This window comes from Protomyctophum parallelum, assembly GCF_964188405.1.
Source record: "Protomyctophum parallelum genome assembly, chromosome: 19".
Taxonomy (NCBI): domain Eukaryota; kingdom Metazoa; phylum Chordata; class Actinopteri; order Myctophiformes; family Myctophidae; genus Protomyctophum; species Protomyctophum parallelum.
Window position 1 is genome coordinate 6,349,404 of NC_139717.1, and position 13,904 is coordinate 6,363,307.

Here is a 13,904-nt window from a genome sequence, read left to right on the forward strand (position 1 = left end):
TGTAGAAACTGATGTTAGAAATGTTGTAGTATGGGTCCCCAGCATGTAGAAACTGACGTTAGAAATGTTGTAGTATGGGTCCCCAGCATGTAGAAACTGATGTTATAAATGTTGTAGTATGGGTCCCTAGCATGTAGAAACTGACGTTAGAAATGTTGTAGTATGGGTCCCCAGCATGTAGAAACTGATGTTAGAAATGTTGTAGTATGGGTCCCCAGCATGTAGAAACTGATGTTAGAAATGTTGTAGTATGGGTCCCCAGCATGTAGAAACTGACGTTAGAAATGTTGAGTATGGGTCCCCAGCATGTAGAAACTGATGTTAGAAATGTTGTAGTATGGGTCCCCAGCATGTAGAAACTGATGTTAGAAATGTTGTAGTATGGGTCCCCAGCATGTAGAAACTGATGTTAGAAATGTTGTAGTATGGGTCCCCAGCATGTAGAAACTGATGTTAGAAATGTTGAGTATGGGTCCCCAGCATGTAGAAACTGATGTTAGAAATGTTGTAGTATGGGTCCCCAGCATGTAGAAACTGATGTTAGAAATGTTGAGTATGGGTCCCCAGCATGTAGAAACTGATGTTAGAAATGTTGTAGTATGGGTCCCCAGCATGTAGAAACTGATGTTATAAATGTTGTAGTATGGGTCCCCAGCATGTAGAAACTGCCGGATGCTACCTTGCATATGTTGAGAGCAATTTTCAGAATTGCCATAATATGTGACCATACCATTAACAACCTATAGAAGGCAAAATATTCAAAATGGCATTATGCTTTACTTCAACTTCAAAGAACTTTATTTTTCCTTTCGGAAACTTCTTTTGTGCAGTGGTAAAAAACAACAGAAATCACAGTACACACAAACACAGTCGGTGGCACGCTATATGAGCTTGTAGATCTGCTATTTTTCAATAGCTAAATTATAACATAATGTTTAAAACAACAAAAGGGCCCAAACTGGGTGCATTTACCTGTTTGTCTAGTTTGAATCCTTATCACAATATATTCCAAAATACTAATACTAATAAGCATTAAAGGTATATTCAGTGATTTCACTCAAAAAACCATAGGTTTCGTTTTTGGCTGTGGGACCCAGCCTTTCGTCCAATCAGGATAGAGAGTCAAAAACGAAACCTAAGGTTTTTTGACCCCCAGGGGTTAACTGGGGACAGGGAGGAACTCTTTATATGGTCAGCACACTCTATAGTAGGGAGGATTATCACAACAAAACAAAAAAATAAGTGATATTTGAATTAAGTGAAATCACTGAATATACCTTTAAAAAGAGGAGAGAACAAAACAATAATAAAAAACAGAGAACAGAACAAAACAAAACAATAACAACGGAAAACAATAGACAACGAGTAACAAGGAAGAAGAAAAAAAAGACAAAATGCAAAAATAATCTATTTCAATTTCAAAACTTCAATCCAAGTTATCCAACACTACATAGCATAACAGATAACTCAACCCCCCACTCATTCCAGGTTGTATTTGTCCAATAATATTTGAGCTCTGGCAAGCTGTTCCACAGCTTAACTCCGTGAACCGAAACACTCTTCAAGGTAGTTCAACAACACCTATTTGTTTAAAGTTTAATTCCCCTCTCAACCCTACAATCCCTATCCCTAAACCTTTTTTGAACGTTGCCAAGAAGCAGTTTTAAAATCAACTAAATAAAAATGATAATAATTTTAAAGTTGAGAGAAGCATACGATTATAACAAATGAGCATTTTAAATAACTGACCCAAACTTCTTTTTGTCAAATATGTTTTTATTGAACAGATTATGAATTATTACAAACATTATGATATGAAATACTTTTTTTATGAAACAAAAGAAAAAATAAACAAGACAAAAAAGAGAAAGAAATCCCTTAACCCTCCCACCCATACTACTCAGTGACACTGCATACTATATAATAAGATGATAGAAAGCTAATGGAAAACATCTGAAAAGAAAATGGCGTACAGTCAACCATATTAATGGTATCCTGTCTATTAATTGTTTCTACTCAGGTAATGTAACTGACCCAAACTTAACCTCAGTTCGTGTAGGGCTACACAGGCAAGAAGTATCGTCATCCAGTTCAATTAGGTGCCAGAAACTCTCCCTCCTCTCAAAACTGGACAGTAGTGTGCTGTGGTGCAATTGTTGGGTTTTTTTTGTGTGCTGCAATTTTCCACTGAATCATTGCTTCACTTCAGTGCCAGTTGAGGTGAAGTAAACATTGAAGATGCTTTGCTACAAGCAGAATCTGCTAGAGCTACTTACAGGTGTTGCAAGTTCCTCCTCTTTGCTAATCCTCGGTGGATGGATGATCTGAGCATTGCGAGTACCAGCTGTCAGGGTCGTCAGCTGGGAGCCATCCTTCCTTGATGTTTCGCCCCTTTCATCCCAGAACATCTCCGGATGGTGGGGCCTGTGGTCAGGGACGTCTCCCTGCCGCTCCCTGCAGCTGGACTCGGGACTATGCATGGCATTCACACCAGGGGAAGTAAAAGTCAAAGTCGTACGATTTGTCACACACGTTACCACAGCAGTGAAATTTGTTTGACACATCTCTTGTAGCGGTGAGCTGCAGCGAAGGAGCGGTGAGCTGCAGCCGTGCCACGCTCGGGAATCATTTGATTAGCTGAGTTGATTTGACCCCCTCAATCCAACCCATTCATGCAGAGTGCCAAGCAGGGTCCCATTTTTACAGTCTTTGGTATGACCCGGCCGGGGATCGAACCCCGACGTCCCAGTTTCAGGGCGGACCACAGTGCAGGTCTCATAGCGTCAGCATTCTGCCTATGGCCTATGGGTTTGATATTAAGCTGATATTAAGTGCATGGTGTTGTACTATAGGCTACTAGCCTATGGGTATACGTATGTGGTAGGCCTACTATAGGCTATACTATATAGCCTGGGTTTGTGTGTTTGATTTGGTCTTTGAACACGTCTGAGACGCACAGAATGAAAGGCTTCTCGGGGAGGTTAGGCCGTCTGTCCTGCCAAATCCTTCCGTCATGGCAGCCTGTGTGTGCATGTATACAACATGTCCATGTGAATATACAGTATATGTTCTAAATGTAAAGCTATACAGTAGATGCAGAGATGCATGTGTGCAGTGCACGACTGTTTTCTAAGAAATTATGATGACACTACAAATGTGGGAACAGAAACTATGTGAACAGGAACAAGAGTTGGAGGTGTTACACCGCGCGCGCACACACACACACACACACACACACACACACACACACAGCTATTGCTGCTTGGTCATCAGTGTTTATTATATATATTTTTGTTTCCTCAATCTAAGCATTGACCGGTACTTGCCTATTATAGTGCATTGCATGCGGTTTATGCACTGAAGATACAAACACACTTCTTTGGAATGATTGCAGCTTTCTGGATTTCTAAACATAGTACCTTTCTTTTCCTGTCTTATAAGGCATGCCATATAGCATGCCTTATAGCATGCCAGGCAAATCGATTTGGCTTTACAAGTCACAGAGGTGATCTATTTCTCTCACAGCTGTCTCTATCCTGTATGTTTTACAGTATAGAGGAGAAGTTCAGGAGGAAACTCATGCTAGTGTGAATATTGTTGTATTAAAGACTGTACGAAAATATCACATTGTAAGAAATCCTTGATATTTTTGCTTGAATGATGACCTTGTAAGTGTTATTATTAAAGGTATATTCAGTGATTTCACTCAAAAAACCTTAGGTTTCGTTTTTGGCTGTGGGACCCAGCCTTTCGTCCAATCAGGATAGAGAGTCAAAAACAAAACCTAAGGTTTTTTGACCCCCAGGGGTTAACTGGGGACAGGGAGGAACTCCTTATATGGTCAGCACACTCTATAGTAGGGAGGATTATCACAACAAAACAAAAAAATAAGTGATATTTGAATTAAGTGAAATCACTGAATATACCTTTAATGAATAAAACAAGCACATGCTTGGTTCACTTTAAATGGAAAATGTATACATATTTTAACACATCCTACAACGTCACCACAAGACTTGAGTGGAGGAAGTGTTGTGCAATTGTGTGTGTGTGTGTGTGTGTGTGTGTGTGCGCTTCTATTGAAATTAAGTGCAAACGCTTCTCATTGAGCATATGTAGAGGTTTGCATTGGCGCCTGGTGTGTCGACACAGCACAGTCAATAATGGATGTCAGCTCTGCCAGGTGAGACTTTTAACTGATATACAACTGACATACAATTGACAATTGACAATTGACATACAATTTCACTAGACATGACCTCGACTTTTTTATTCATGGAATTGCTTAGATTTGTTCGTTTTAGAATTGTGAAATGTTTATACATTTTTTTAAATGTATAGGGAAATAAATTAAGTTTTATCCTGGGTTTGTGACCCATGAAAATCGGTCCGTGACCCACAAATGGGTCCCGACTCACTGAATTTACAGGATCTGAAATTAGAAAAGCAGAACACCCTCAATCTCTCCCATTGTAACGGCACTGTTTCATTTTTCATGTGCATCGATCCAGCCCATGCATGTCTCCCTGAAAAACATAATCCCTTTCATGACTTTATCACATTTTGCAAACAGTATACGTAGATCTGTATGTCACAACATATATACCAATCTAGAGACTCTTGAAGCACAAAACGTAATATGTTCTACACAGGTCTAAGATGCTGTTGTTTTTCTTTCAAAAATTGATCTAATATAGCCTACTAGTGCATCATTTTATTATAAACATGCACCTAATCCCTATACTCTTATCCTGCAATTTATTTTCAGCTCACCTGAAACTACTGACTACGAGACGTACGGCACCGGGGAAGGAAACGTGTGTGAATATGAACAACATGGGATCTCCTTTCTCCCAGTGATCTATTCTCTGTTCTTCGTCGTGGGTCTTCTGGGGAACCTGCTGGTCCTCTGGGTCATCATCTTCGGGGTGAAGCTCCGTAGCATGAGTGACGTGTGCCTCCTCAACCTGGCCATCGCTGACCTTCTCCTGGTGTGCTCCCTTCCCTTCCTCGCCCACCAAGCCCGGGATCAGTGGCCGTTTGGCGACGCCATGTGCAAGATGGTCCTCGGTGCTTACCACATTGGCTTCTACTGCGGCATCTTCTTCCTCGTCCTGATGAGCATCGATCGCTACCTGGCTATAGTGCATGCGGTTTATGCACTGAAAGCACGGACGCTCACCATTGGAATGATCGCCGCTGCCGTTACATGGTTGGCCGGATTTCTCGCCTCTTTTCCAGATATAATTTTTCTAAAGGTAGAGACGGACCGAAGTTCACAGAATTCCTTCTGCGGTGCTTCCTCGGACTTAGTGAATAAAACCGCAACACACAACAGGCACTTCTGGACTGTCTTTGGCCTTTTCAAAATGAACATCCTTGGCTTACTGATTCCAATGACCATTATGTGTTTCTGTTACGCCCAGATCATTTGGAAGCTCCTGCACACCCAGTCATCCAAGAAACAGTCCATCCGCTTAGTCCTGGTAGTCGTGGCCGTGTATTTCTGCTGCTGGATGCCTTACAGCCTCGCCTCATTCTTCAGAGCGTTGGAGTTACTCGACGTTTTTCATGCATCTACAGTCTGTCGCCTCAGCAACGGAATCAGATTGGCTCTACAGGTCACCCAGGCCATGGCGTATTCTCACAGCTGTCTCAACCCCATCCTGTATGTGTTTGTAGGAGAGAGGTTCAGGAAGAACCTCCTGCGTCTGATGAGCAGGGCTCCATGTAGGGTGTGTCGGGTCCTGAAGACCCTCATTCCTTCAGACAGAGTCAGGATGAGCTCTATTTATTCAACAAGTACCACTGGCGATGAAAGGTCCAATGCTATATGACTCCTCCAAAACCGCTCTCAAAGAGCACCTACTACGGACGGATGCAATTCGAAACTGGCCCCTGTAAAAAAACAACCCACCCCATGTTTCCTGTTTTTGTGTACATTTGTACGTCTTTAAATGTTCTGATGAATTAAAAACGGATGACCCTGAGTAGACAAGTCTTAGTGCTTTTCATGGTTTCGTCCTCAAAGTAGCAGTTTTTGTATTGACTTCGTTTGAAGTGTACATACTGCATTCTACATACTTCATAAAATAAAGTTTTGCCTTTAAAATGGTTTTGTTGCAGGTATAGTTGCATTGCATGTGTGTCATGTTCAACAGGATGTGGTCTATCTAACGCCAGGGCTCCACTGGGCGCGTTGCGTCACGCGTGCGTCACGCGTGCGTGTGTCAAAAAACGAACCGGTTCAATTTTATGGTGACGGAGACGCGACGCAACGCGGGCAGTGGAGCTACCCTCCATTGATTAAAAGGGCACATTCCCGACACTGACGGAGACGCGACGGAGACGCGACGCAGACGCGCCGCAGACGCACCCAGTGGAGCCCTGGCGTTACACTACAGTTTAGAAAAATATTGAGTTTTAATTGTCATGTCATGTAAAGTTCAAGAAATACCCGGTGCTAACAAACATTTCCTCCTGTGCCTTCCCTTGCCCTGCATGAGGAAGGAGGAAACTCATGCTAGTGTGAATATTGTTGTATTAAAGACTGTACGAAAATATCACATTGTAAGACATCCTCGATTTTTGCTTGAATGATGACCTCCTTGTAAAATAAATGGGTTTTATTAATGAATAAAACCAACAGATGTCAACGGCACATGCTTGGTTCACCTTAAAGGACAACTTTAGTTTTTTTTTCAACCAAAGTTCATGTTTTAGGTTGTTGTTAGAGAAATTTAAAAAAGAAAATTCATTCGCTGATTTCTTTCGTTTTAGTGATTTTAGCTATTTTTGACAGGGGGGGGGGGTCATTCGAACATGGGGCTAAATACGTTTTTTTTTTTTACAAAATCTTATGGCGATTTATTATTTTATTATTTACTATAGTCCTACTAGACCCCAATAAATTACATCTGGCCACAAAAGATCGCAGGATCTACTGAATGTGAATTAGGCCGACTTGGGGGAAGCCACATTGTGTGTCATATAGGCTCAATATGTCAGTTTGACCCATTCAGTAGACCCCGTGATCTTTAGTGACCAAATGTAATTTCTGTGGGGTGTAGTAGGGCTATAGTAAATAATAGTAAAAAAAATCGCTATTAAAGTTTGTAAAAAAATACATATTTAGCCCCATGTTCGAATGCCCCACCCCCCTGTCAAAAACTGCTAAAATCCCTAAAACGAAAGAAAGCAGCAACATTTTATTTTTTACACTCATCTTTTAATTTCTTTAACAACCTAAAACATGAACCTTGGTTGAAAAAAACTAAAGTTGTCCTTTAAATGGAAAATACATATTTTAACACATAACTTCACCACAAGACTTTGGTGGAGGAAGTGTTGTGCAAGGGGTGTGTGTGTGTGTGTGTGTGTGTGTGTGTGTGTGTGTGTGTGTGTGTGTGTGTGTGTGTGTGTGTGTGTGTGTGTGTGTGTGTGTGTGTGTGTGTGTGTGTGTGTGTGTGTGTGTGTGTGTGTGTGTGTGCGTGCTTCTATTTAAATTAAGTGCAAACACTTCTCATTGAGCATATGTAGAGGTTGGCGCCTGGTGAGTCGACACAGCAGTCAATAATGGATGTCACTGCCACTGCCAGGTGAGACTTTTAACTTGAGTCTGATATTCAATTTCACTAGACCTGACCTCGATTAGTCGAATAGTCGTCTTCCAATCTCTTGTGAAATGTTTATATATTTTTTAAATGTATAGGAAAAGAAGATTAGATTTTTCCTGCATGGAGTTGTGACCCATGAAAATCGGTCCTTGACCCACAAACGGGTCCCGACTCACTGAATTTACAGGATCTGAAATGAGAAAAGCAGAACACCACGTGTTCCTCAGTCATGTTGCAGGTCCCTTGGTGTGATCCATGGTCAGGCAATGCCCTCTTGATTGTTTATTGTATTACTACACATTATGATACGGTTGATGATGCTGCGTTTGGTCGTGTAAATAATGTAAACTATTTTTTTTTTTCTTTTTTTTTTTTTCTTATCTATCTTGTCTGTCCATGAATACGTACTCTGATGTTGTTGCTTGTGTTTATATTTTAGGTTTTCTGTTTTATGTGTTTGTAAAAAATCTAAAATAAAGTACTGATCATAAAAAGAAAAAAAAGAAAAGCAGAACACCCTCAATCTCTCCCATTGTAACTGCACTGTTTCATGTTTCATGTGCATCGATCCAGCTCATGCATGTCTCCCTGAAAAACATAACATACCAATCTAGAGACTCTTGAAGCACAAAACGTAATATGTTCTACACAGCTCTAAGATGCTGTTGTTTTTCTTAAAAAAATTGATCTAATATTGCCTACTGCATCATTTTATTATAAACATGCACCTAATCCCTATACTCTTATCCTGCAATTTATTTTCCAGTTCACCTGAAACTACTGAATACGTCTACGATTCGTACGAGGGGGAAGGAAACGTGTGTGAATATGAACAACATGGGACCTCCTTTCTCCCAGTGATCTATTCTCTGTTCTTCGTCGTGGGTCTTCTGGGGAACCTGCTGGTCCTCTGGGTCATCATCTTCGGGGTGAAGCTCCGTAGCATGAGTGACGTGTGCCTCCTCAACCTGGCCATCGCTGACCTTCTCTTGGTGTGCTCCCTTCCCTTCCTCGCCCACCAAGCCCGGGATCAGTGGCCGTTTGGCGACGCCATGTGCAAGATGGTCCTCGGTGCTTACCACATTGGCTTCTACTGCGGCATCTTCTTCATCGTCCTGATGAGCATCGATCGCTACCTGGCTATAGTGCATGCGGTTTATGCACTGAAAGCACGAACGCTCACCTTTGGAATGATCGCCGCTGCCGTTACATGGTTGGCCGGATTTCTCGCCTCTTTTCCAGATATAATTTTTCTAAAGGCAGAGATGGACCGAAGTTCACTGAAGATCATCTGCGGTGCTTCCTTAGTGAATGAAACCGCAACACTCAACAGGCACTTCTGGACTGTCTTTGGCCTTTTCAAAATGAACATCCTTGGCTTACTGATTCCAATGACCATTATGTGTTTCTGTTACGCCCAGATCATTTGGAAGCTCCTGCACACCCAGTCATCCAAGAAACAGTCCATCCGCTTAGTCCTGGTAGTCGTGGCCGTGTATTTCTGCTGCTGGATGCCTTACAGCCTCGCCTCATTCTTCAGAGCGTTGGAGTTACTCAACGTTTTTCATGCATCTACACTCTGTCGCCTCAGCAACGGAATCAGATTGGCTCTACAGGTCACCCAGGCCATAGCGTATTCTCACAGCTGTCTCAACCCCATCCTGTATGTGTTTGTAGGAGAGAGGTTCAGGAAGAACCTCCTGCGTCTGATGAGCAGGGCTCCATGCAGGGTGTGTCGGGTCCTGAAGACCCTCATTCCTTCAGACAGAGTCAGGATGAGCTCTACTTATTCAACCACTACCACTGGCGATGAAAGGTCCAATGCTATATGAAGTGCCAGTGGAAAGGCGGTGTTGTGTAGTCGCAGTGTTAATGTGGGTGTGTGTGTGTGTGTGTGTGTGTGTGAATCCCTTGACTCCTCCAATACCGCTCTCAAAGAGCACCAGCTACTATGGACGGATGCAATTCGAAACTGGACCCTGTAAAAAAAACTAAACGTCAGAGTCACCCCTTTCCTGTTTTTTCCTGTTTTTCATAGAAGTGTATATTTGTACATCTTTAAATTGTCCTGATGAATTAAAAACGGATGACCCTGAGTAGACAAGTCTTAGTGCTTTTCATGGTTTCGTCCTCAAAGTAGCAGCTTTTGTATTGACTTTGTATTGACTGCTTTCGTTTGAAGTGTACCCATTCTACATACTGTACAATGTGAAATACTATTTTGCCTTAAAATGTTTTTGTTGCAGGCATTGCATTGCATCTATGTGTGTGTGGTGTGGACTGGCCTTAAATAAATGTCATGATCAACAGGATGTGGTCTATCTTACACTACAGCTTTGCACAATAGAGCGTCGCAGTCCCTCCCCCTTTCAGAACGACGAGTGGCCCAGGAAATGAAAAGCAATGCATTTTCCCATAGCCACTTTCTGAAAGTATTTATTTAAAGACGGTTACGCCGCGGACAAAGCCAACTCGGATCGTGACAAATCATGACGATGAACACAATATTTTGGGCCGATCAAATCATTAGAAAGAAGAAAATAAAGGCAGGAGACAACACTATTTGTTTTGTTTTTCTAATTATAAATTATTTGATCGGCCCAAAATATTGTGTTCATTGTCATGATTTGTCACGATCCGAGTTGGCTTTGTCCGCGGCGTAACCGTCTTTAAATAAATACTTAAAGAAAATCCTATGGTCAGAATGCATTGCATTTCATTTCCTGGGCCGTTCGTTGTTCTGAAAGGGGGAGGGACTGCGCCGCTCTATGTTGAGTTTAAATTGTCATGTATGCACATTAGCGTTTTTGTTTGGAAATGCTTCCCCCGGAAATGCTTTGGCGATCTCACAACAACATTCTTCCACATGGTCATATGCATTGTTAAAGGACAACTTTAGTTTTTTTCAACCAAGGTTCATGTTTTAGGTTGTTATTAGAGAAACTAAAAGGTGAGTGTTAATTTTCTTTCATTTTCTGCTTTCTTTTGTTTTGGGGATTTTAGCAGTTTTTGACAGGGGGGCGGGGGCATTCGAGCATGGGGCTAAATATGTATTTTTTTTACAAAATATTATGGCGATTATTTTTTTTATTATTTACTATTGTCCTAATAAACCCCAAGAAATTCTGACCACAAAAGATCACGGGATCTATTGAATGTGACAAACTGACATATTGAGCCTATACACACAGTAGCCTATAAGCCTTCCCCCAGTAGGCTACCTTCACATTCAGTAGATCCTGTGATCTGCTGTGGCCAGATGTAATTTCCTGGGGTTTATTAGGACTATAGTAAATAATACAAAAATAAATCACCATAAAATGTTGTAAAGAAATACATATTTAGCCCCATGCTCGAATGCCCCCGCCCCCCTGTCAAAAAGAGCTAAAATCCCTAAAACGAAAGAAAGCAGCAAATGAAAAATAATTAAGACTCATCTTTTACTTTCTCTAATAACAACCTAAAACATGAACCTTGGTTGAAAAAAACTAAAGTTGTCCTTTAAAGATGGTGCGTCTTTAGGCTGAACTAGGGCTGTGTGACTGCTTTAACATTATTTTAGCAATAAGAGTTATTGGATATCTTTTCATGGAATTTGTCAGGATCAAATCAAACAATAAATCCATAATTTTCCTTCTGTGTAAATGCCATTTTTGTGTGTATTATATATTATTATAAATGTCTATTAAAATGAAAATATTAAGAAAAATGGTGGTGTCTTTTACATTTGTTGCCTTTATTGATATAGTAGGTAGCCGTTTCCTGTCTGGGTGTAGCCTTTTAGCTTGGGTGGGGTGTGTACATCCAGAAAGAAGGAGTGAAACCACAGCCGATTGACAGGTATACAAAATGGATGCAACATGGAGGTCCCACCATGATAAAGCATGAGTCGAGAACAACGTCTATTTCACCATCTATGTCCATGCTGCTGCACAGCACAAACAGACTATAACCTTTAACGTTTTGGTAACCTTTATAGGTCCCGGCCTCTGCAGGTATAGATTACTTGGATGATACCATCCACGCAAAACATAAATCTAAACCACATACCTGTAGATATAAAATAAAGACATGGAATACTGTATACCATGCATAAATGAAATAAATGTTCACTTAAAACCATCGCCAGGCATTATACATAATGTCTGCTGTCGAGAAGAAACCACCTAACTCCAAAAGGAAATGAAAAATATACATTTTTCAGGAAATTAAGAAAACCATATATATATATTTTTTAATTTACTTGAAAGCAGTATGGATACGCTGTCAAGGTGCACTACTAGACTATATCAGACTATACAAGTATAAACATGGTAGCAGGTTTGGTTGTCGACGGTCGAGTAACTTAAAAATTGGCAAACCTAAAAAAAAAAACAGTGTCTCTGAAGGATGTGACGGTGGTGATAGGAGTAATATCAGTAATAAGGTTTCTTATCGAACACTTTAAGCGCACTCTTGTAAAGCTGTTTGGTTAGGGTTATCTGTGGGTTTGAGAAACATCACACCTGTGCAAGACCAGTGTGTGATAGAATCGTGCAGTGATTACTATCTGTGCTGTTTCCTCATGTTATTAGCCAGCCAGGAAACGTTGTGGTTATACTGACGTCCTCTTAGCTGTGACGAGGCAGCCATCTTCTTTAACTTTGAGTATAGCTTCTCAAAAAAACTTTTTTTTTTTAACCTCAAGGCATTGCAGTCTCGCTTTAGATCCGCAAACACATAAACAGCCTAACTGTGAAAGTGAAAGATTAATGAAATGAATAATAAACCATTCAATTTAAATTAATGAAGCAAGCGAATTAAATTAACTTAGAAACGTTTTACAATACTATAGGTTAATTAAAGTTAATACTTATGTTCATTTATATTTGTTGGAGCCATGCATGGTGTTTTCCTATATATTCGAAGATTGATGGATTGAAACCTTATTTCAGGGAAATCCAAGTGAGACCTGGGTCTCTTTTTCAATGGCGCCCTCAGTACACCGACAATTCGTCCGTCGCGTAGCTCTGGTCCATAGCCTCCTAAATTTACTGTTGGGTTGTTACAAAGACCTTGATATAAAGCGTTACTGTAAACTGTTGTTGTTGTTTGTCCCACCCAGGTAATGCACCATTTATGTTTTTAACAAAGCTGACCACCGAACATGCAGGCCCCAAAGACTCCACACAACAGAGGCAAACACAAGGAAGGTATGGTTTTATTTTTTTAATTTGTTTTATCCTTTATTACCCAGGGTAGTAGCTGAGCACAAGAGACACACAGACAGACACACACACACACATTAAAACCTGGGAGCTGACCAGTATAACCACATTATTATACCTTATACTGTTAAAGGACAGCATTCAGGTTGTATTTTGTATTTTTTAGAATATTAAAATTGACCCAGTATTAGCGAATTTATCGCACTTTTTCTCGGACCGAGTCGGCCCGCCATGAACGAGCCTCATGGAAATGCACATTTCATGCGCGTTCATGTGATGACGTAGGATGGGTGGAGCCGAGTGCGCAGGTTGGCTGTGTGGATAGGAAGTCCTAGTCTTCACGTGTTTTGTTTATCTGCACTGTAGCACGCGTCACTGAGTGTGTGTCTTCTTTGTTGTGACTCTTTGTAGTTTGGAACATTTCGTCGACTCATCATGGTCAAATTTTGTGTTTGTGCTGGGTGTACAAACTCCTGCCTTACAGGGCATAGAGTCCATCTTTCATCATCTCCTACTGAAGAAGTAGCCCATGTGACGTCACGCGACTGACAGCGCTCTGAAGGATTTTGATTTGCGCATACATGTAATTCGTGCGTGGACATTTGTTTACCTTTCTGAGCGGAATTTCCGGCGTCACTTGAAAAAAACAAACGTTGAAATGAAATACCAACTATGTTTACTACATATCATTGAAGAGTAGGGTTTAACCTGAATGTTTACCTTTAAAGCAGCTCCACTGGAGCAGTTGGGGGTTCAGTGCCTTGCTCAAGGGCACTTCAGCGGTGTTGGGTGAGTGATGACAATCGCTTCCCGACCCAGATTTTTCCTGCCCGTCCCGGGGAATCGAACTGGCAAACTTTTGGCAACAAGGGCGCTCCTCTAGCCTGACCTAAGCAGAGACATTTCTGGCCTAGATGGGAGGGTCGCGTCTCAGAAAAGCGCGCACCCTGATTGGATCTCATCGATCTGTCCGTCACCCCCGGCCCCTCCTCTCCCCCCTAGTGCAGCGCTACGTCACATCATTTAGAGCGACGCCCACCCGGAAGGGTTGACTCCCACTTTTAGACTGGTTCAGCCCACG

The 13,904-nt window shown here is 41.4% G+C and overlaps 2 protein-coding genes across 2 annotated transcripts; both read left to right on the plus strand.

Annotated features, from left to right (window-relative positions):
* The first annotated feature begins 4,097 nt into the window (after nucleotides 1-4,097).
* Nucleotides 4,098-5,841, plus strand: LOC310876394 (C-C chemokine receptor type 5-like). The gene is made up of 2 exons (XM_083789924.1): nucleotides 4,098-4,183; nucleotides 4,769-5,841. The coding sequence occupies exons 1-2, from the start codon at nucleotides 4,164-4,166 to the stop codon at nucleotides 5,835-5,837; spliced, it is 1,089 nt and encodes a 362-aa protein (XP_083646050.1). The 5' UTR covers nucleotides 4,098-4,163; the 3' UTR covers nucleotides 5,838-5,841.
* Nucleotides 5,842-8,438: 2,597 nt separating this feature from the next.
* LOC310876744 (C-C chemokine receptor type 5-like) lies at nucleotides 8,439-9,448 on the plus strand (the record flags this gene model as incomplete). The annotated part of the gene is made up of 1 exon (XM_083790374.1): nucleotides 8,439-9,448. Exon 1 carries the CDS (start codon nucleotides 8,561-8,563, stop codon nucleotides 9,446-9,448), a length of 888 nt encoding a protein of 295 aa, XP_083646500.1. The 5' UTR covers nucleotides 8,439-8,560.
* Nucleotides 9,449-13,904: the final 4,456 nt, after the last annotated feature.

Coding starts and splice junctions, on each gene's coding strand:
- LOC310876394 (XM_083789924.1), top strand. CDS start 4,164: ATGGATGTCAGCTCTGCCAG. Junction 4,184..4,768: donor ATGGATGTCAGCTCTGCCAG/GTGAGACTTTTA, acceptor ATTTATTTTCAG/CTCACCTGAAACTACTGACT.